At 51.8% G+C, this 22,628-nt stretch overlaps 1 protein-coding gene and 1 non-coding gene across 6 annotated transcripts; one reads left to right on the top strand and one right to left on the bottom strand.

The window, feature by feature from the left end:
- Window positions 1-550: 550 nt before the first annotated feature.
- Window positions 551-656, bottom strand: LOC125927781 (U6 spliceosomal RNA). Its single transcript, XR_007459457.1, has one exon. It is a non-coding gene; the product is annotated as a U6 spliceosomal RNA (small nuclear RNA).
- Window positions 657-1,519: 863 nt separating this feature from the next.
- On the top strand, window positions 1,520-22,628 carry LIG3 (DNA ligase 3). 5 transcript variants are annotated; one of them, XM_049636619.1, is made up of 20 exons: window positions 1,520-1,596; window positions 3,664-4,217; window positions 7,656-7,799; window positions 9,616-9,813; window positions 10,790-10,941; window positions 11,635-11,801; window positions 11,914-11,991; window positions 12,456-12,624; window positions 14,087-14,242; window positions 15,990-16,121; window positions 16,511-16,590; window positions 16,929-17,016; window positions 17,389-17,466; window positions 17,793-17,916; window positions 18,524-18,666; window positions 19,013-19,087; window positions 19,500-19,646; window positions 20,292-20,484; window positions 20,868-20,950; window positions 22,067-22,628. In XM_049636619.1, the coding sequence occupies exons 2-20, from the start codon at window positions 3,668-3,670 to the stop codon at window positions 22,298-22,300; spliced, it is 2,991 nt and encodes a 996-aa protein (XP_049492576.1). In that variant the 5' UTR covers window positions 1,520-1,596; window positions 3,664-3,667; the 3' UTR covers window positions 22,301-22,628. The 5 variants fall into 5 exon arrangements, with proteins under 5 accessions (XP_049492576.1, XP_049492575.1, XP_049492580.1 ...); XM_049636618.1 differs by lacking the exon at window positions 1,520-1,596 and adding an exon at window positions 2,049-2,452; XM_049636623.1 differs by lacking the exons at window positions 1,520-1,596; window positions 22,067-22,628 and adding exons at window positions 2,049-2,452; window positions 21,131-21,288.

Below are 22,628 nucleotides of genomic sequence, written 5' to 3'. Positions count from 1 at the left end.
TGATGGCACCATTATCTCCTGCTCACTCAAGTCATTCTCATTTCATCTTTAGGTAAATGAGCATTGTATCCAAGTATTTATTTATCCAATCCAAGTATTTATTTTAGGGGCGTCTGGCTGGCTCAGCCAGTAGAGCATGCAGCTCTGGATCTCAGGGTTGTGAGCTCCAGCCCCACATCGGGTGTAGAGATTATGTAAAAGTAAAATCTTCAAAAAAAATTTTTTTAATAAAAAGTAAAATCCGAATATTTATTTTTTTAAAAAATGCCTGTTCCTCTCCATCCCAACTAACTTAGCACGTTCAGGCCACTTTCTCACATGGGTCACTACCAGAAATGTTTTGGTTTTTTTTCCCAGTTTTATTGAGATGTAATTCACATACATTACTACAGAAGTTTAAGGTGTACACAGCATAATGGTTTGACCTATATATTATGAAATGAATGCGAAACTTACAAAACTTACCCAGTAAGTTTGGGTAGCATCCACCATCATATACATAAAATAAAAAGAAAAAAGGGAAAAAAAAGAGAAAAAATTGTCTTTCTTTAATAATATGGAACTCTTTATGAATTTGTGTGTCATCCTTGTGCAGGGGCCATGCTAATCTTCTCTGTATGTTCCCATTTTAGTCTACGTGCTGCCTCAGCAAGCACCAAGAACCTTTCATTTCTTCCCTTGCCTCAGTCTCTCCCTGACCCAGCCTCAAAAGTAGTTTACTATTCCCTAAGGCCCTTTATGGTTGCCCATCCCCTACACAGTAAAAGTCAAGCTCTTTTGCACAGAGCACAGAATTCCCTCCAGAATCTGATTTTAGTTTGCCTAATACTGCCCGATTGTTTGCTGTTCCTAGACCCTGAACAAGTTCGCTTAGGTTCTCTGAGCCTGCTGCTCTTTTGTAAAACTAGCCATCCTAATCCCTCAAAAAGTTGACCTGAGGTTTAAGCAACACAAGGGATTACTCTCCCCAACACTCCTTTACACTTTTAATGTGTGTCCACGTATCTAGTGCTTTTCAACTCAATACTATTTATTGAATACAACGTGCTAGGGATTGTGCAGGACACAAGACACAGGGAATATAGAAAAATAAATTGAAAAAAAAAAAGGTTGAATGACGCATTCCTTTGCCTTCCCCAAGCTCATTACAAAACAGTTTCTCAACCATTCGATTTAAGGACTGTAGCATCTCTAACATTATGAACGCATCAGGGCGGGGGGGGGGGGGGGGGGGCCCGGGGGGGGGGGGGGGCGGGGGGGGCCCCCCCCCCCCCGCCCGCCCCGCCCCCCCCCCCAGCTACCACCATGCCCCCCCCGCCCCCGGCACCTCCACTTTTCCTGACCTCCACCGCAGGCGGGGAACCACCCCCAAACCCCAACACCGTTCCCAAAGCCGCACTCGGCGGAACCTGACCACCGCCCACGTGGCAGGCGGGGCGGGGACGCGTAGAGCACCTTGGGCCCGGACCTCTGCGCCTGCGCACTGCGCGGGCTCAAGGACCCGGATTTAAAGAGACAGGCGCTACAACCGTCGTGGCGGCGCGCGGCCTGTGGGCGCCCGGTGCGAGGCCTGCGGTGTGCGCTGGAGCGGGGAAGGTAGGTGCGCGGCGGGCGCGGCGGGGCCGGGCAGCGGGGAGGGAGGCGGCCCGGGGGGCCGGGGGCCCGGGGCTCGGCGCGGCCCGGGAGCCAGCCCCCTCGGCTCCTCCCCCGCCCGCCCGCCGAGCCCCGGGGCACACCCTCCGTGACGTGGCGGCCCCCGGGGAGCCCACGGGGGTTGGCCCGTCGTTCCCGGGGACCCCCACGGCTCCGCGCGCGGGAGGGTCCCCCGGGGCCCCCGCGGAACCAAGCTGGCCGCGCCGAGGCCGGTGCGCGTCCGTGCCCGTCCGTGCGTGTCGGGAGGCTTTCTCTGCCGGCCGCGTCCCCTTCCCCAGCCCCGGGCCGTGTCCTCGCGCCCTTGGCCGGTCCGAACCGAGGAACTCCTTCCCCGCTTCCTCCGCGGCCGTCCCCGGGCGTTCGCACCGGCCAGTCGCTCAGCCCACCCCCGCGAAGGCGTCGGGGAAGGCCCCCCGGGAAGAGCGGCTTCGGCGCGCTCGCTTCCCGGCCCGGGCTGCGTTCGGGCCCCAGCCGTTTCATTCGCCACCACGCTGGAGGAAACGCTGCGCGGCGGCCGTTGGGGGCTGCGAGCACACGGGCTTGCTCCGAGCAGCGTGGTGCCTCCTCGTGGCCCAGCTCGCCCTGGGCCTCGGGCCCCGCGGAGGGTGGGGTGCTGCGCCGCGCTCTCCGGTCGGCTCCGTGCGGAGCGAGGGGGCGCGCCTCCCAAACATCCTTCTGAGGACCGCGTGGAAACCTAATTCGGCCTGGGCTCCCCCGATGGGCCTGCCCTGCCCACATAACTCACCTCTGCAGACCTCCTCTCCAAGAGAATGCCCCTTGATGAATCTGCGCACTTTGTGTACGTTTTCAGGGAGTTCAGAGCCCCTTACCCCAGCCCATCCATGGACTCCTTTAAATTTTCCCACTCATCCTGTGGAGTAGGTATTGTTTTCCCTACTTTGGAAAGAACAGAAACTGAGACACCAAGGAGTTAAGGGTTTTCTCAAAAATAATATAGTCACTCAACTGAACAGCCCCAGTCGCACTCCCATCCCTGATCCCGATCCACCTGCCTTCTTTCTCTGCTTCATGTTGCACTACAGGAAGTAAAGCCTGCCTGTCATTGTAAACAGCTAACGTTATTTCCCTTTTGCAAAGCATGTGCGGGCTGGAAAGAATTTCCAGGATATTTAAAATGAGAACAATGAAGACACTTTGGAAAATATGAATATAAAAAGGTGGGGGGATACCAGGTAGACATAATCCCTTGTTTCCGTGCGGGTTGATCTATCAGTTCCTTTGATTCTTGCCATCCGTTGCTTCAACATTCCCTGATTCGAGGTGCTATAAATTATGAACAGGCTGATTGCACAGAGGGAGCCTCTCCTTAAAGAATAAATGCTTCCAATGGGTATTGAACCTGTGCTGTGTGCCCAGCTCTGTTCTTTGGGCCTTCCTCTTAGAATGACAAGTTAGGTACTATCGTTTTCCATATTTACAGTTGAGGACATTGAGGAAGGGAGACGTGAAGTGACCTACCAAGGTCACACAGCTAATGAGCTGGGATATGAACCCAAGCAGTCTGGTTCTAGGCTCTCCACTTAATGGCCTCTCAAAGTAGGTCATCTGATTACATCACAAGTCTATATAGTGAATTATTTTCAGAGGATGGCATATATGTTATGCTTCACATTAAAAACTTCACAAACCTAATGCAGTTCTTCTTGGTGATTAAAAAGAAACTTCAGGATAGCTTGTAATACTTACCAGTCATCATCCATTACGAGTATCGGATGTTGCTGATGGCCTGAGAAAAGCTTTTATGTTATTTGGATTTGATCCCCTTGATTATGATTTACTAGATGTACATGTGTGCATTAGATACTTGAACACCCTTTTGCAAACTGAATTTTCCTGTTTTGAACTTGTCTTCATCCTGTAGGCAAGAAATCTTTAATACTTTGGGAAATGTTTAGTTAGCATGGACTGTGTTAGGACTCTGGCCTCTGGGGACAGTGGAAGCCTAGCTTCTGGTTTATATGTCACTTTTCCTGCCTCTTTTTCATGCAGCTGTATGACTTTGACTTTCAAGATCCTCTTCCTCCCAACCCTCCGCGCACTCGGGCGAAAAGAACTCTGCCTCTTCGGAGAACAACATCGCTGGCCTGACAGAAGACAGTTCGGCCATTGGTCAGAAACAGAGCTGTTTCATGGGCACGGCCTCCTCCAGAGAAGAAAGGCCGTTCTGTCATCCCAGAAAGGCGGTCTAAGACCACGTGCCACCCGCCTTGTTTTCTTGCCAGGGTCGCATGTGGGACTCTGCAGTGGCCCCTGTGAGATGGCCGAGCAACGGTTCTGTGTGGACTACGCCAAGCGTGGCACGGCCGGCTGCAAAAAGTGCAAGGAAAAGATCGTGAAGGGCGTATGCCGGATCGGCAAAGTGGTGCCCAACCCCTTCTCAGAGTCCGGGGGCGATATGAAAGAGTGGTATCACATTAAATGCATGTTCGAGAAACTGGAGCGGGCCCGGGCCACCACAAAAAAAATTGAGGACCTCACCGAGCTGGAAGGCTGGGAAGAGCTGGAAGATAATGAGAAGGAACAGATAAGCCAGCACATTGCAGGTGGGTGGGGAACCGGTGCTGAGAGAAAGGAGGGGGAGAGTAGGACCCCATTTTTTTTTCCTCCCTGCCTGCCTTCTTTTTTGTTGTGTTTTTTTTTTTTTTTAACTTTTTGAAAACATTTCCAAACTCACAGAAGAGTTGTGAGGATAAAAAAAGAAAAAAAGAAAGCTCTTATTCCCTTTCCCCAGACATACCTGTTGTTACCATTTCGTTGTCTTTGCGTTATCATTTGTGTTCCTATGCTGTTACTCTCTCTGTCCACGTGCACAGTTTTCTTCCTGACCCATTTTAGAGTAGGTTGCATACGTTATGGCCTTGGCCTTGAAGTACTTCAGTGTGTATATCTTAAGAATAGGAATATTCTTTTATGTGACCATAACAGTTATCAGCTCCAGTAAATCGATGCCTTATATAATACTTACATCCACCATCTGTGTTCAGTTGTGTCAGTTGGTCAAACAGTATCTTTTATAGCTTTTGTCTCTGGTACAGAATCCCACTCTAGGATCCAGTATTGCATTTTGTTGTCTCTTTGTCCTCCTTAATGTGGAACATTTCAGTAGTCTTTTTTTTTTTTTTTTTTTTAAATGCCGTTGATATTCTTAAAGACTAGAGTACCTACCATCACACCCTCTTATCTTTCAACTTCTTATCCTATGGACTCACAGGTTACTTTTTCCTGGTGGCTTGTAATTTTATTGTATTTTATTAATTTGGTACTTATCCCATAGTTGGCCACTTGGGAAACCCCTTTGAGCTGGTTTCTGTGTCCTAGATGCCTCATCATTTTTTAAAATGTTTTTTAAAAAACTTATTTTTATTTTGAGAGAGAGAATGCACACGTGTGGCGGGGGAGGGGCAGAAGGAGAGAGAGAATCTCAGGCAGGTTCCACACTCAGCACAGAGCCCAATGTAGGGCTCGATGCCATGATGCTGGGATCATGACCTGAGCCCAAATCAAGAGCTGGATGCGGGGCGCCTGGGTGGCTCAGTCAGTTGAGCGTACGACTTTGGCTCAGGTCATGATCTCACAGTTTGTGAGTCCGAGCCCTGTGTCGGGCTCTGTGGTGACAGCTCGGAGCCTGGATCCTGCTTCAGATTCTGTGTCTCCTTCTCTCTCTGCCCCTCCCCATCTTGTGCTTTGTCTCTCTCGGTCTCTCAAAAAATAAATAAATGTAAAAAAAAGTTAAAAAAAAAAAAAAGAGTTGGATGCTCAACCGACTGAGCCACCCAGGTGCCCTTTTTTAAAAATATTTTACAAGAGCACACTACATACTGTATGTTAGCCAATTTGACAATAAATTATATTAACAAAATAAAATATTTTAAAGTACTTCCTTAATTTTCTGGCATAATGCTGTTAGGCTTACTTTATTTTTTTATTTTATTTCCTTATTATTTTTAAGGTTTTATTTAATTTTTTTTTTTTTGGATGTTTATTTTTGAGAGAGACAGAGACAGAATGCGAGTGAGTTGAGGCAGAGAGAGAGGGAAGAACAGAATCTGAAGCAGGCTGCAGATTCCGAGCTGTCAGCACAGAGCCTGATGTGGGGCTCGAACTAAGGAGCTGTGAGATCATGACCTGAGCTGAAGTCGGACGCTCAACCGACTGAGCCACCAGGCGCCTCTTATTTTTGAGATTTTAAAGTAATCTCTACACGCAATGTGGGGCTTGAACTTACAACCCCAAGATCAAGAGTCCCATGCTCTGGGGTGCCTGGGTGGTTCAGTTTGTTGAGTGTCCGACTCTTGATTTTGACTCAGGTCATGATTGCACAGTTCATGAGATCGAGCCTGACATCTGGCTCTGTGCTGACAGTGTGGAGCTTGCTGGGGATTCTCTCTCTGCTCTCTGCCTCTCTTTCTCTCAAAAAAAAAAAAAAAAAAAAAAAAAAAATCACGTGCTCCACTAGACTAACCCCCCCAGGTGCCCTTCTTAGGTTTACCTCATGTGTATCCTACCATAACCCTGGAATCTGCCATTTCTGAAGAGTCCTGGTTCTATTAGTGGGGAATGGCTTTAAAGAACAAAATCTAGATGCTCTGTATCCTTGTTATCATGAAGTATCTTTGCTTTTAAGCTCTTTTAGCAGACAGAACTAGAAAATGTATGTTCATATGCAAAAACGGCTGCATATACATACACAGATACATCTATATGCACACGTACATATTCACATGTGTGCATATTTTAGAAATCTTACACTGGTATTTCCAAATCCATTTAGTCCTTTATGACCTTCCTGTGCTCATATTGACCTTTTTTTTTTTTTTAACTTTATTTATTTTGAGAGAGAGAGACATAGCGTGCAAGAAGGGGAGGGGCAGAGAGAGAGGGAGAGAGAGAATCCCAAGCAGGTTCGGCGCTGTCCGTGCAGAGCCCCATGTGGAGCTCAAACCCACGAATCATGAGATCATGACCAAAATCAAGAGTCAGACACTTAACTGACTGAGCCACCCAGGCACTCTTCATGTGTTCATTTTTAAAGTAATCCTATCTTCAATTAAGTATAGTTCTGGTCACTGAAGGAGAACTATAGCAGTGGCTCTAAAAATGGGCAAAAAGATTAAAAAAAAAAAAAAAATGGGCATCTATCTATCATTGTTCTTGGAGAGGAGAGAAGACTTCCAAGAGAGAAAGCTACTTCACATATACTCCTTTCTCAGGTTCCCCATCCTGTCCTGACTTGGCCATTGGCCTTAGCCTTTGTCACTTCTTAACTAATCTCCTTCAGAGGAAGAGAAATACAAGGTAGAGTCAGACTGTCACACAGCTCAAAAAACTCAGCAGCTGGGGCTTTTCCTGCCTGTGCCAACCTGACCTGCTCTGTTTTCCATCTTCATTTTACTTTCCTGTTCATCTATAAATCAGGGGGCTAATTCCATGGAGCTGAGTCCCCAAGTTTTATCTGTGAAGATGTGCTTTCTGATTTTCCCCAAATCTGGAGATTATTATATATGGGATAAGAAGTAGAGAGTGTTGATGAAAATACAAATTACTAACAGAGGCAGAGTAATGGGGTCTTTTGTTGCCAGAACCTGCTCCTTCTTCCCCTGCCCCCAGTACTCTGTTACCCACTAGCTTCACTCAAAAAGATCAGTCCAGGGACATCTGGGTGGCTCAGTCCGTTCAGTGTCTGACTCTTGAGTTCAGCTGAGGTCATGATCTCATGGTTTGTGAGTTCGAGTTCCACGTTGGCACGGAGCCTGCTTGGGATTCTCTCCCTCTCCCTCTCTCTCTGCTCCTCCCTCCCTCTGTTTCTCTCAAAATAAATAAATAAACTTGAAACAAAACCAGATCAGTCCACAGCCAACCTTTGTAATGCCATGGTAGTAACTTACCAAGCAAGGCTGTAAGAGCAGTTGTGAGGTTCTTTGGAAGCTTTTCTCAGGGAGTTTTCACTGAAACATATTTTCCCTTCTTTTGGGGTCCTACAGATTTGTCTTCCAAGGCAACAAGCACACCAAAGAAGAAAGCCGTTGTCCAGGCTAAGCTGACAGCCACTGGCCAGGTGACGTCTCCAGTGAAAGGTGCCTCATTTGTCACCAATACCAATCCTCGGAAATTTTCTGGTTTTGCAGGTGAGAGATTAGGGCTGCTTTAGCCATTATGGTTCTTTTAGTTTGGAATCCTATTTGGGATTCTGGCTAAGAGTGGAAGTTCTGTGCTATCTATCTAGCCTCCTTCATAATTCCCTTTCCTCTGAGCAGAGGCAGGTAATGGCTAATTTTCAGCATTCCAGTTGTATAGCAAGCATTTCTTTGTATATGTGAATCTCTGTGACAGCCTAAAGAGGTTTTGTGTTGGCAGGACTTTTTGCTCTTGAAGTAGTCACCTGGGTCAGATGGAGATGATTATACCCTGCCCTAAAGCTTCCTTGTTTTTTGGTACTGAACGAAGTTTGAGAACTTGCATCCCTAACCTTGCCCAAACCAGAGCTGAAAGTATGGAAGAAGGGAGGTGGCATGTGTGTCCTGTGTAACAGGTAGTACTGGGCTAGGTAGGGACTCTTGCCCATGTAATTTGGTTTGTTCTTCAGTTAACCTTACGAAGTACTTTTACGAGGCCTGTCTTATGAAAGAGAAAGCTGACGTCCAGCGTTCATTATGGAATTAGTATTTACGCTAAAGTCTGTTTAACTCCCAACGCCTGTGCTCTTTTCCCTGCACCCTGCTGCCTCTATCATTTGGAGACATTTCTGTGACTCAGGTAAAGAAAGTAAAGCCAAACACATGGCCTTACAAGTTGTGCGCGGAGGTGGCTTTTTGTGAGTGAAAGAAGCGTAGGCTTGAAGTCAGAAGTCCCAGCATGTGACAGCTCGCTCAGGGGAGCACGTCGCTCTACCTCTGAGCTTCTGTGGCCTCATCTGTGAAGTGGGAACTGTAACACCTGCCTCGTTTACCACCCGGTATTCTCATGAGCACTAATGGAGAAAAGATTGCAAAAACAGTGCCTGATTCTGTGGGGGTTTTATTGTTTTAAAACTCTGAGGTTTGGTTTTTGTGTGGTGGTAGGCCAGAGACAGAAGTACAGAAGAGTTCAGGTAGCAATAAGGACAGCATGTTTCTGGAAGGGCCCTGGTCCTAGGGAGGGAAATTTGGGAGGAACTGAGAGAAATGGGGTGTTCTAAATTCTCGCATCCTGCTGAACGTCGACACTTTGGAGATTTTGTCCCCTAAAATCCTCTTTAGACTCCGGGTCAGAGATGGGGATGGGTTCATAATTTACAAACCCCAGACAAGAGGAAGCTTATGTCAGCAGTCTGCTTGCTAATGGATCTGCTGCAAGCTTGCAGAACAGAATTTGCTTTGTAAATAGCCACAAGTAAGTAAGAGAGGACCATTTGGGGATGTCTGGAGGAAAGTCTTGCTCATTTAGCCAGATACCTGTTATTTTGGCAAGAAGAAAGAAGTGGTGATGGGCGGGTGGGAGTGGCGAAAGGCTGGAAACGCCTTCTCCCTGGTCTTGGGTTCCTCATCAGTATGAGATTGAACTAGGTAATCTTTAAGGCGTCTTCCAGCCCCAACAGTCTGCGGTAGTGATGATTTCCCACTGACTAATATGTCGCTTGGTTTCTTCTGCTCTCCTCCCTGCTTCTCTGGGGTCAGCTTTACCATTGCTGAGGTCTGCTCTCGGCACAAAGGTGACCTGTTCTGTGCAGCACCCATATAAACACATGCGCGTCAGCTGGGCACCTGCATGGGTGTGAGGCCAGTGTTTCTTTCCCATTAATAGATGTGATGCCTGTTCTTTACCTGTAAGGTGGGAATAATGATATCCCCCCCACAGGGCTATTTTGGGGGATTAAGTGAAGCTCCAGCAGATGGCTTGTCACTTTCCCTTTCTTCTTTCTCAGCAAGGCCAGTGAATCCTCCCTCATGTTTCTCTCTCCAACAGCCAAGCCCAACAACTCTGGGGAAGCCCGCTCAAGCCCTACCCCTAAGGCAAGCCTGTCCTCAAGCAGATGTGACCCTAAGCACAAGGATTGTCTGCTACGTGAGTTTCGGAAGTTGTGTGCCATGGTGGCTGAAAATCCTAGCTACAACACGAAGACCCAGATCATACAGGACTTCCTTCGGAAAGGTTCAGCAGGAGGTGGGGCCTAGAACATCCTGGATGGGCTTTTCCTTTGAAGAGCTCAGAGTCGTGACTGGTTTCGTGGGCATGTGAACTATACGGTTTCACGGGGGGGAGAGGGGGAGCTTGCTTTGGTGTAATCTTCTGTTAATACCATCTTGAAATTCTTTTTTTTCTTTAGATTTTTCATTTTTAAGTAACCTCTACACCCAACATGGGCTCAAACTCATAACCCTGAGATCAAGAGTTGCATGCTCTACCCACTGAGCCAGCCAGATGCCACTTGAAATTCTTAATAATTTTGAAGAATGAGCCCTGCATTTTTACTTCTTCTTTTTTTTAATGTTTATTTTTGACAGAGAGAGAGAGAGAGAGAGATCGTGAGCAGGGAGGGGCAGAGAGAGAGGGAGACACAGAATGTGAAGCAGGCTCCAGGCTCCGACCTGTCAGCACAGAGCCCAGTGCAGGGCTCGAACTCACAAGCTATGAGATCATGACCTGAGCTGAAGTCGGATGCTCAACCAGCTGAGCCCCCCCAGGCGCCCCCATTTTTACTTCTTATCAGGCTCCACAGGGAGCACAGCCAGTTGTTGTTGGAGCACAGTGGCGTCACTCTTCTGCTGCCCTTATTTTATCCCCAGGAGGCCGGAAGGACCTATTGCATTTGACCAAGAGGAAAGTTCACTATCCTGCATGTTGGATAAGGTTTTTGTGAACGATTCATCTAACAAATGATCATTGAGCATCTGAATGTGCTCATCACTGGGGACACTAAAGCAAAACAGTGGCTCCTCCCTGTGGGAGTTCATCCAGGGAGGTAGATGCGTAAGCCACGAGCCACCAGATGCGGTAGCCTCTACCTCTGTGATGAAGTACACAGGGTATTGTGGCAGCACAGACAGCGATGTAGACATCTCTTTCAGTTCCTTGAGTTTATGTATGTGTTTGTTTAAGCTCCCATTTCTCAAGAAGGGTTCTATTCTTCTGCCTCCAGATGGTTTCCACGGTGACGTGTACCTAACAGTGAAGCTGCTGCTGCCAGGTGTTATTAAGAGTGTTTACAACTTGAACGATAAGCAGATTGTGAAGCTTTTCAGCCGCATTTTTAACTGCAACCCAGATGATATGGCACGAGACCTAGAGCAGGTCAGAGGAAGGGGAGGGTGGGCGGCGTTCCAGGTGGGGCTCTGCCGAGCCAGGCACCTGCAACCTCTTTTTTCTGGTTGGGGCATATACTGTTTTAGGAAACTGAAACCCATTTGAGCAAGCTTCCTTTTAGAGAGAGCTTCCTTTACTAGAGGCCACAGCCGTTAGTGTCACAAGGTTGAGGACGGAAATTGGACTGCTGACCCCAGGAGAGGCCTAGATCTCAGCGACGGGGTTTGAGACTTCCCACTGGCTCTCCTTGGGTTCTCATTCTGGGCCCTCCTTTTTCTTGTTTTTTTTTTCACCGTAACTTGGTATAACATTCAGCTTTTGTTTGTTCACAACTCCAGCTTTGGCAGCATAGAAAGTTTCTAACCGAGCGCTGCCCTTACATGATGACCATATTTGTTTCTTGGTCCAAATTCTACCAGGAACCCAATTGGCTGCGTCCTGGATTAGTCCCTCCTTGCATCACTTCTCAGCCAAGGCAGATGGCCAGGTCCTAAGGCGGGTAGAGGTGCCCTTTCCAGGAACTGTGGGTGGGATACAGTCTCCAAGAAGTGACACCAATATGTGCGAGCTGGGAATAGGAGTGATGATTGAAATCCCTGACTCACCTTTAGTGCTGGGGGTTGGGAGATACGCTCGGCCACTCTGGGGTTGCAGCAGAGCCATTTTGGTTTTTGGAGACAGGGTGACGTGTCAGAGACGATCAGAGTCTTCTTTGAGCAGAGCAAGTCTTTCCCTCCAGCTGCCAAGAGCCTCCTCACCATCCAAGAGGTAGATGCATTCCTCCTTCGCCTCTCCAAGCTCACCAAGGAGGATGAGCAACAGCAGGCCCTGCAGGACATCGCGTCCAGGTCGGGGGAGCTGCCTCGTGGGGCTGGGCGTGGGGAGATGCGATCGCCAGGAGAGGAGGCTTTGGGGGTCCACAGCTCTGCAGAGACCAAGCTGAATGTGCCTCACCCCTAGGTGTACAGCCAATGACCTTAAGTGCATCATCAGATTGATCAAACATGACCTGAAGATGAACTCAGGTGCAAAACACGTGTAAGTCCCAGCCCCTCTGATGGCCTGAGCTGCCAGCTTCCTTTGTTGCCAGCTGGGGTCAGGGCCTTGGAGTCCTGATCTAGATTTAAATCCTCATTATGCCTTATTCCTTCGTGTGGGACCCATCACTAGACCTAGCTCAGCCTCCGTTTTCTCACGTAAAATGTAAGGATCCCCTTCTCACGCAGTTGTTAAAACGGAAAGTATGGAGCATGTTCAAAAAATAGAATATGAGTTCCTTGTCCGCCCCGGCCCCCTCTTTGCCGTGGCAGCACCCATGGAGGCCCAGTATCTCAAAATGCTGAGTTTTTCAAGAGCTCGTTTTCCTGTGAAAGGCTTTAGACAATAGAGCGTCAGCTTCCCCTCTGTATTGAGATGCTCTCTCTCTGAGAACTGACTGCTATCTAAAGCAGTAAGGTCAGAGACAGTGGGTTTTGTTTCCTTGCTCCCATCTGCCTTGGCAGGTTAGATGCCCTTGACCCCAATGCCTATGAAGCCTTCAAAGCCTCACGCAACCTGCAGGACGTGGTGGAGCGAGTCCTCCGCAATGAGCAGGAGGTGGAGAAGGAGCCAGGCCGGAGACGAGCTCTGAGTGTCCAGGCTTCACTGATGACGCCAGTGCAGCCCATGCTGGTAAGGATGCTGCTCCGGCCCCACATGCTCCAGATACTCCCCGTCCTTGTGAGATCTGCTAGGGTATGATGCTGGAGGGGTTTGGGGAGGGAACAGTGGAATTGTGGAGGGGTATGTTTCCGCGGGGAATTAGAGGTAACAGAGAAGGCGGCGTGATCTAGCAGAAATACCTGAATTCTAGGCCCGACTCTGCCAGCAAGCTGTAGAATCTTGAATGAGTTACTTGGCCCTTCTTAGTTTTTTCCTTCCCTCACACGAGTGATGTATGAAATCTTCTGAAGCATCTACTTAGAATGGTTTGTCGGTCATCTTTCCTGAAAACAGGTGGATGTATTAAGTAACTCCTGAGAGTCTGTGACCTACCCCAAAGTAGCTCTGAGACTTAGTGCCAGAGCCGAGCTGCTTATGACAGGGTGGCTTGGCCTCATTCTTCTGGAAAGCACAGCTCAAGGAATGAAGACCAGGTGTGACTGAGATCATCTTGAGCCTCTGTTCATTTCACGAGATGTGGGATTTCCTTTCTGGCATTGGTTTTTCTGTGCATCGGGCCCCTCCACATATGCTGCCGGGCCTACTATGCGGTCCCTGGGTTGCTCCAGCCGGTGCAGTGCCTTTTGTGAACCTGCCTTGTGTGTGCTACTAACGCCTGCGCAGAAGTGTTCTCTCCCTCCCGGGAATGTGGGATGGCCAGCTCCAAATTTGAGTTCACCATCCCGGGGACAGGACTCTTGTCACCGGCAGTAGTGGCCTTTCTGACTTTTATAAGAGTTCTCTCCAGAGTCTGTTGTACAACTTGTCACTTATTTGAAGAGTGGCATGGGTTCTGTAGCTTAGTGCTTAACCCCCAGGCTTTGGAGTTGGGGCTAGCTGCAAACACCAGCCCTGCCATTGACCAGCTATATAACTTTAAGTAAGGACTCAACCTCTTTGAACGTCTTGTTTTCTCAACCATGAAGCTAAGACAGCGTCCCTCATGTAAGATAGCACATGGAGGGTGTGGCAGGGCTATGTCTGATCTATACCCGTGAATAGCCCCAGAATGGTAGTCAGTCAGTGTTGTGTGAGGCAGGGTGGCCCTGGTATGTGAAGAAGCACTCCTGTGACCTGTCCTGACCCCTGTCCCTGACCGCTGCCGCCCTGCCAGCCCCTGTCAACGTTCTGCATCCCTTATCTTAACCTCTGCGTACCTCCTTTGCTGACCGGTGTGTTTAACAATAAGCCAAGACCCTGCAAGATCTTAAATTATTGAGAAGAAAACGAAATGCTGTTTCAGTGGAAGTTTATTACTCTTTTAAAATGAATCACATTCGTAGTCTTCAAGAAAAGGCAAGCTCCGTGCCAGCCCTGAGGGCATCCTCCGGTCCTCACTCCCCGGGACCTGGACTCTGGGGCTGTCCCTGCTGAGCAGCCCCCAGTGGGAGAGCACCTGTAAGTCTCCAGGCTTGTCTTTCCTCACCCCAAGGCCGAGGCCTGCAAGTCCATCGAACAAGCGATGAAGAAGTGTCCTAACGGCATGTTCTCTGAGATCAAGTATGACGGGGAGCGAGTCCAGGTGCATAAGAACGGAGACCACTTCAGCTACTTCAGCCGCAGCCTCAAGCCCGTCCTGCCTCACAAGGTATAGGTTCCTTCTTTTCTGCCAGGACTTTCTTAACCTTCCCGCCTCTAAGACTCTCAGGGGCAGGGTTCCGTAGTCATTTCAGCTCTGGTACCCAACAGGGGTTTTCTCGTATCTGTTGAATGAACGTGTGTTTGTTTTTGGAGTCTCATAACGAGGGGCTGCCCAGTAGGGACAGCCAAAGAGCCCAGACTTGGGTAAGTCAACAGAGCCCCAGGGGACAGTGATGCTCCCCTTGCCCACTGTGACACTGGGACAGTGAGCTCACCTTGCAAGTGACTTGCAGTGCTTGTCTCTTACGTTTCCATGCCCGTGTGCTTCTCAGAGCTAAATTACAGGTCGGGTACAAAAGGCTGTGGAACTGTCGTTCATGAGTTTGGTAAATATTTATCGAGTGTTTTGTCTGTGCTGAGCACTGTTCTAGGTAGTGGGTGTACAGCAGTAAAAAAATGGGCAAAGGTTCTTGCCCCCTGGAGGCTTACATGCTGATGGAAACAGTCCAGTGGGGACATCTGAGAGCCCAGACTCCTGTCCTTCATTCAGGGGCGTTAAGAACCTCACCCCTCAGTCCTTCTCAGCACCAGGGCCTCTGTGAGCCTTGGGGCTGTCTTCAGGGGAAAGCACCTGGAACATCTGGCCCCAGGAGCTTGTGAGTAGATGGACTTCCTGTCCTTGCTACCCGTTCTCTTCTTGCTCAGACTCCATTTTTCAGAGCTCCGGGGGTGAAGGGGACCTGTTGGGTGGCTCCCGTGCTCCCCTCCCCTTGCCTTCCTGCTAGAGCCCTGAGCCTCGGGCTGTTCATTTCAGATGTCCAGAGGAGAGCTCAGCACTGCCCTCCCTGGGGAGAGGAGCGCAGGCTCACTGGCGTGGTCGGACCCAGTAAAGCCGTCGAGGAACTGTTCCCAGGGAGCAGCTGCTCAGTGGGCACCTCTGTTACCCAGGAAGAAGTTCGAGCCTGGCTTTTCGGAGTGTAGAGCCCTTTCCAAAGCTTCATTCATTCCTTGTCTCTCCTGTACTTCGGGTTTGTGAAGAGTGGGTTGGGGATTGAAGCAGAGCAGGACAGGTATACAGGCCTCTCCTGTCCCAGCTTCCAGCCCCATAGGTAGCAAGGGCCTGCGTGCCCGGCCCAGGGGAGGAATCGGGCCGCAGTCACGCTCTCTGGACCTCACTGCTGGCATCACTTGGCAGGGGCTAGCAAGGGTGACGGTGGGACTCCTCCCTCTCTGGAACTATCAGAGACTAGGTTTCTACCTCTATCAGGAAAAACTCTAATTCCAAACATCCTTTCTTACTCATTTTGAAGATGGTTGTGGATTTCAAGCTCTCAGAGAAGACCCTCCTGTTTCCTTGCTGCTCCTAAGAGGGTTCATTTCTTCCTTTCCATCCACCTCTTTGTAGCTGACCTGTTCTCCCCACAAGTGTCTGCCTGGCCGCACTCCCTCCTCTCATGTTTGTCCACCCCCACCTGCTCCTGCGCATACTCCACACCCTTTTTCTTCCTTTTTCCTCCAAACTCTCCTCCATGGCTCAGGGGACTCAACCCAGGCCCACCTCTTCCTGGGTCCGAAATACCCATTCCTCTGGTCTCAATGGCTGGTAAGGCTTAGGTCTGTTTTGCACATGAGTTTGGCTCCCCGTGTTGATGTTCTGCGTTCCTTGTGGGGCCTGGGTTTTGCTTTCTGGCTCGGATGTAGGTCACTGCTGCCCGTTCCTCTGTCCCTTACCTAAGTCACCCTTTTGCCTCCAGGTGGCTCACTTTAAGGACTATATCCCCCAGGCTTTCCCTGGGGGCCACAGCATGATCTTGGACTCTGAGGTGCTCCTGATTGACACTAAGACAGGCAAACCGTTGCCCTTTGGGACTCTTGGGGTGCACAAGGTACTGGCTCAGGGCCACACATGTGGGAAGGAGCATGTGTGCGCATGTGGACGTGGACGTATGCGTGCTGTTGGTCTGAATGATGGGGAATCTGTCACTCACTCAAGGTTAGGCTTATTCTTTGTTTCTGAACTATTTCTGAATGTAGCCCTGAGTTTAGATGTGTTTTTTGTTTTTTACATAAAAGGAGCTAGTACGGGGAACTTAGAATTGGGTTGATTTCCATTTAGGACCATGTGCTAAGTGCCCTTGTGGCCCAGGGCTTCAGAGCATGTCAAGACTTCTGTGCAGTGCTTTAGAGGGTCTCCAGAAGTGGATTGGGACTCCCTATTTTTTCTGCCCTCTTGTTTTTGTCCCTCATGTATCTTCTATCTCATTTTTCTTTACAGAAAGCTGCCTTCCAGGATGCTAAAGTCTGCCTGTTTGTTTTTGATTGTATCTACTTCAATGACATCAGCTTGATGGACAGGTGAGGGAGCTCTTTTTGGCTCCTGAGTAGGGAGGCAAGGTCTCGCTCACCTTGGGAAGGAGGGAGGGGAAGGGGCTGGAGCCTGTGCCTCTTTGTACCCAGAGCTGGGGAGGAGGGAGCTAAGAAGTAGCACACTTGCTACACGCACAGTGCTCCACGAAGCAGAAACGGGACCTGCGAGGGTGAAGTGGCCTTTGTGCCGCAGCTCGGTCACAAGGGAGGCTTTGAGCCATGGCAGTCCCTCTCGCGAAGCAGCAGTTCGTCGCTGAGTCCCTCCCTCCTCAGAATTCCTGATGGGGGTCGGAGGACCCTGACCTCAGCTCTCTCATCCCCCTTAGGCCTCTGTGTGAGCGGCGGAAGTTTCTTCATGATAACATGGTTGAAATTCCCAACCGGATCATGTTCTCAGAAATGAAGCAAGTCACTGTGAGCAAAGACCACACCCCAGACAGCCGCCTAGTGGTTTGAAAGGACACACAGCCCCTTGGTCAGATGTGACTGGGAGAATGAGTCTCAGTTGTCTTATGGGGGCTGCCGATGTGTGTATGTCGTCCACTAGTCACCCCCGGGAGGACAGGGCATGAAACACTCTTCTGCGACGGGCTCCCCATGTCTCACAGCCGCAGTAGCTTTCTGGTTGGGAGAATCCCTGCTTTGCAAGACCTTGGTTTGTCGTACTCAAGTCGGGGTATTTCCAGTGGGCCCCGCACTAGCGTGCGAAAGGGAACCGTGGCCACCTCCCCGCCACAGCAGTGTCTGTTCTCATGCCAACCTCAGCATCTCTCTGTTATCCTTCAGAAAGCTTCGGACTTGGCCGACATGATAAACCGGGTTATCCGAGAGGGGTTGGAAGGGCTGGTGCTGAAGGACGTGAAGGTGAGCCACTCAGCCACTCACACCCTCCGCCTTCTCTCTCCTGCGGGCTCCCCCACCCACCCGGTCTCTCCAGCCCTGGCCAGCAGAGGGCGGCGTCAGCCTGAGGTGGCCGGGGCTGGCTGCAGCAGGGCCCTTTCCAGGGTCCACACAGCTCCGTTCTGTGTCTAGAGGATGGGTTTGTGTATGTTTCCTGGGCTGTGAGCTGGGGGGTCTTGGCCAGAGTGGGCCGGGCACTGTGGTAGAGCCGAAATGTCAAAGGAAGAGGTAAATCCCACCCTTTTGCGGGTTCCATTCTAGTTTGAATCTCTCTTGCTTTTTCCTCTCAGGGTACATATGAGCCTGGAAAGCGGCACTGGCTGAAAGTCAAGAAAGACTATTTGAACGAGGGGGCCATGGCTGACACAGCTGACCTGGTGGTCCTTGGGGCCTTCTATGGGCAAGGGAGCAAAGGTCAGGGCGGCCTCTGGATGGGACTTCTTTGACAGGCACCACTCAGGGTGTAGGCTGGCCTTTTTGCTGGCTTAATCTGCCAGCACGGCCCATCATGATTTCCACGGTTCTGGGATCAAGGGCCCCAGACTGGCCCGTGTCACCTCAGGTGGGGACATCTATGTGAGAGCTATAGACTTGGGCAGGGAGAGGTCAGGCAAGAGTACCCTATGCTACCTGGCATTAAGACGCTCACCATCAACTACTTCCTCGGGGCCTGGCCACTTTCTACTCAGAGAAAAAATCTCAAAATCTCCTGACTGGAGGGGAAGCTGGGGTCTGAGGAATGAATCTACTATGTGCCAGACATTGTTCAAGTTGTTTTACTCACCGGAATCTGACAAATTCTCTGTGATTGTCCCTAATTGACTAAAGAGGAAATTGGGGCTCATAAAGGTTTAACTTGTGCGGCTAGTAAGAGGTAGAGGAGGTAGATCCAGGAGGGGCACTCGGCGCTCTGATGCCTGGGCCCAGGGCTTTTCCCTCCAGCAGGCTGCCCCTCACTGGGCACGTGGGGCTGACAGCAACGGCTCCCTCCATCCGCAACTTAACTCGCCGCCCCCCTCAGGTGGCATGATGTCCATCTTCCTCATGGGCTGCTATGACCCAGGCAGCCAGAAGTGGTGCACGGTCACCAAGTGTTCGGGAGGCCACGATGATGCAACGCTTGCCCGCCTGCAGAAGGAACTGGACATGGTGAAGATCAGTAAGGTGAGGAAGGGACCTGGTCGGCCCGGGCCTCTGGACTGGCCGTCGTCACTGAGACTGGCTGTGCTTGGGGGACTGTGGGGATCGTTGATCTGTCTCCACAGAGAGTTGCTGATTGGCCATGGGAGCAGTATTAGGCCTTCAGAGTCTTTGAGTGCCAACCTTGTGCAGACCGGCCCGCCTGCCCCCTGGGCCACACTCTCTCTGGGCAGGGAGGATCCCCTGGGGTGAGGGTCAGCCTTCTGTGAACAGTCACCTCTTTGCACAAGCCTGTGACCGGGGAGGGGAGTAGCATCTGCTTCTGGTTTTGGCGTGGGAACAGCCCAGCACAGCGTCTTGTGTCTTCCAGGATCCCAGCAAGATACCCAGCTGGCTGAAAATCAACAAGATCTACTACCCGGACTTCATAGTTCCAGACCCAAAGGTATCAGCCCAGTGGCCCGAGGCCCTTCAGCCCACAGAACGAGCTTGCCGACTCCGTAGGGCCACAGAGATGCCGTTTCAACCTCGCGGAGAGCCCACCTGAGGATGGGGGTCTAGACCGGGCAGCCAAGTGATGGGCCAGTCAGCCCTGAGGAATCCTCAATAGAGGGAGGATGACACTGACCTCCCCTAGACACAGAGGGTTTGCTCGAAGTGACCAGGCCCAGTTCCTTCTGTCCACTGACAGAGAAATTGAGACCCTGGAGGAGAGCCAGAACTTCCCTAAGGTCACATAGCGTCAGCAGCACCTGTTAGCCAGTGCTTTTTGGTTTTAACGGGTCTGTGTTGCTTCTAGCTGGTTGGGAGAGGCTTCCCTGCTTCACCAGCAAGTGACCTGACTTAACTCCTGACAGAAAGCTGCCGTGTGGGAGATCACAGGGGCTGAGTTCTCCAAATCTGAGGCTCACACGGCCGACGGAATCTCCATCCGATTCCCTCGTTGCACCCGGATCCGTGATGATAAGGACTGGAAATCTGCCACTGACCTCCCCAAACTCAAGGTGCCTGCTTACACTGCATGTGTGTCCTCTGCCCTGCTGTCCTGGCCTGGCACCCCAGCTGTCTGGCCCGCTCACATGTTCTCTCTCCCCTGAGACCAGGAGGGCAGTGGAGGGAGACCACCTGTCACAGGGCCAGGAGCTGCAGCACCCCGAGGGAGAATGCCGTGCTGCTCTCCGGCTTCCTGCTCGGGGGCTGGCCCCAGGCTGTGGTCTGTGCTGCTGAGAAGAACCGGGGGACAGAGAACAGTGATTTGTACCGACTCCCTAAGAAACAGGGCCGGAGTTTAGAAAAGCACTGAGGGGCACCTAGGTGGCTCAGTCGGTTGGGCGGTCGACTCTTCATTTTGGCTCAGGTCGTGATCTCTCGGTTCGTGGGATCGGATCCTGCATTGGGCTCTATGCTAACAGCGGGGAGCCTGCTTGGGATTCTCTTTGTCCCTCCCTCACTCTCTAAATAAATAAACTTAAAAACATATACACACACACACACACACCAAGAAAGCCAGCTGCTTTTTTCCCTCCCATTTATTTGTCTGTCTCCCCTCTTTGTTCCTTAGCCACAGAGACCTAAGACACACCTCAGAGGCCAGTGGCTGGGAAGGGAAGGGAAGGATCACACCTGATATTCTCCGTGCCTCTCCTCAGGAACTGTACCAGCTGTCCAAGGAGAGGGCAGACTTCACTGTGGCGGCCGGAGACGAAGGGAGCTCCACTACTAGGGGCAGCAGCGGAGAGAACGAGGTTACCTCGCGGCCTGCCTCCAGGGCCTCCCCGAAGCAGCCCTCCACCAGTGCCAAGAAGGCAGGAGGGAGGCGGAGCAGCCCCGACAGCCGAGGCGGTGAGGAGGAGGGAGGGGCTGGGGGGATGAGTGTGGTGTGAAGGCAGACATCGAAGGACAGGCACCCGGTCTGACATTCCAGCTCTGAGATCGTGTGATTCTCTGCATCCACCGTGGCAGACATTGACCGTGTTCCTGTTGTGTGTCCAGCCGCGGGCCAGAAGCCATTCTCCTGGGTCCCCTCCATCTGCTCAGTAAACCTGAGTGACGGGACCCCAGGAGAGCCCACCTGACCTTTGGATAAGCCCCCTCTGAGCTCCCCTCCCGTCTCAGCCGTGCTCCTAGGAGAGCCAGGGCCTGGCCCTTCTGCATGCTGCCCTGACCTCCGGGGTCCGTCCGCTCTCCTCCCCACTGCCTAGTTCTAACCCCGCGCTCTCCCGCAGGTAGTAAGCCCACAGCGAAGCCTCCCCCTGTGAGAGTGGGAGAGAAGCGGAAGGCTCCCGACGAGCCCCCGGGCCAAGCAAAGGTGAGGGGAAAAATGGTGGGGTACCCGCGGCCGGCTTGGCCCGGGGCTGTGCGTTCCCTACCCTGCACCGGAACACAGAGAGATGAGCGATGTCTGGGGACTGATGGCCAGACACGCACCCCACCCCGCCGCAGCTGCCAGCGCCGCTGCTCCACCCTGTGCCCTCTCGTTGCCTTGCAGAGGCGGCCGGCCAGCCAGCAGAGAGGAAGGAGAGCTGTGCCCGCAGGCAGGAGATAGAACAGCCGGGCCTCGCTGAGAGGCTGCAGGGACCCATCGGGCTGCCGCTCCCAAGTCACAGTTTACATTAAAGAAAGGGGAGGAAGCCCAGTCTGGGTGGAGTGCGGCTGGCCGTGTGAGTCTGTGCTGTCTGTGCTCGGGGCCAGAGCAGACCGAGCCCACGAGGAGCGGAGCGAGGAGAGGGCGCTGGCTTGGTGATTGTCCCCCAGAGAGCCCTTCGCCTTTTGTAGCCCCTTCTCGGTCATTGGTTTGACAACAGCTATTGAGCACCTACTGAGGCCAGTGATTAGGCTAGCCCAGGGGGGACGTGGGAAGTAAACACCCGATCTCTGTACCGTGTGACGGAGCCACACAGTCCTCCCCGCTAGCCAAAGCAAGCACCTAAGTTTGGCAAGTCAGGCCCTGAGCCCCGTCCCCGGCAGACGTGTAGAGCCGTTCCCGTCTTTTCCCTGCGCGAAGCCCTTGAATCCGTCCACAGCCGAGGAGGGCTCCTGACCCCACAGCCTAGCTAGTTGGGCACCGTGGACTGCTCGATCAGCCGGCATCCCGGAGTCCGAGAGCCACTGGTCCCGCCTGCCGGATGGTTCTCGGACACGTACTTCCCCCTTCTCCAGGTCCCCGCATGGGGACCCACCCTGTCTTCCTCCTTTCCCTCTAGGCAGGGAGGGAGGGGGGTGCTTCCTCTAGAGTGGCTGGAGGACATGGGTTTCAGTGCCTGTTCCTTTTCTCCACTGAACTCTCCGTGCTGGTGTCCTGACCACTAGGCTTCATCTCTGGCTCTTGTTGTGTCTCAAGTCCCCTTAGTATCTGGCCTGTGCTCGTCTCTGTGGAGGCCCATCGGCCCCACTGCTGACCGCGCTGACCCCTGTGCGTTTGCAGGTGCTGCTGGACATCTTCACTGGGGTGCGGCTCTACCTGCCACCCTCCACGCCAGACTTCAGCCGTCTCAGACGCTACTTTGTGGCATTCGATGGGGACCTGGTGCAGGAATTTGACATGGCTTCGGCCACGCACGTGCTGGGGAGCAGGGACGAGAACCCTGAGGCCCAGCAGGTCTCCCCGGAGTGGATCTGGGCATGTATCCGGAAACGGAGGCTGGTAGCTCCCTGCTAGGACCGCAGCCTTCCGTCTCCCTTGGCCACACTCTTCCTGCCTCCCCACAGGCCTGTGCTCCTGCTGGGCAGGCAGGCAGCCCCAGGAACCAGGGGAGGCGGGTGGCATTTCTTCTCCAAGCGGTGCATTTTCAGAACACGCCAGCCATGCTTGGTCTCTTCCCGACCAGGATGGACTTGCTGTGGGCACCCCTCCAGGGAAATCACTTTCTCCTGCTGGTTTACATAGATCTTTTAGATCTGGGTGCTGGTTTGGTTCTTTGTTTTCTTTCAAAAGCAGCTTCCCCACGCGCCCCCCCCCCCCCCATAAATAAAATCTCTTGCAGTTA

This window comes from Panthera uncia, chromosome E1 (assembly GCF_023721935.1).
Source record: "Panthera uncia isolate 11264 chromosome E1, Puncia_PCG_1.0, whole genome shotgun sequence".
Classification (NCBI taxonomy): domain Eukaryota; kingdom Metazoa; phylum Chordata; class Mammalia; order Carnivora; family Felidae; genus Panthera; species Panthera uncia.
The sequence above is the reverse complement of the archived record's forward strand: the minus strand, read 5'-3'. Positions and strand labels throughout refer to the sequence as shown.

Bases quoted from the DNA above. Each gene is read 5' to 3' on its own strand.
- LIG3 (XM_049636618.1), top strand. From the start codon at position 2,424: ATGCCCCTTGATGAATCTGCGCACTTTGT. The intron at 12,625-14,086 runs GTAAGGATGCTG...CCTCACCCCAAG, and splicing joins CGCCAGTGCAGCCCATGCTG to GCCGAGGCCTGCAAGTCCAT. The intron at 18,667-19,012 runs GTGAGGAAGGGA...TGTGTCTTCCAG, and splicing joins ACATGGTGAAGATCAGTAAG to GATCCCAGCAAGATACCCAG.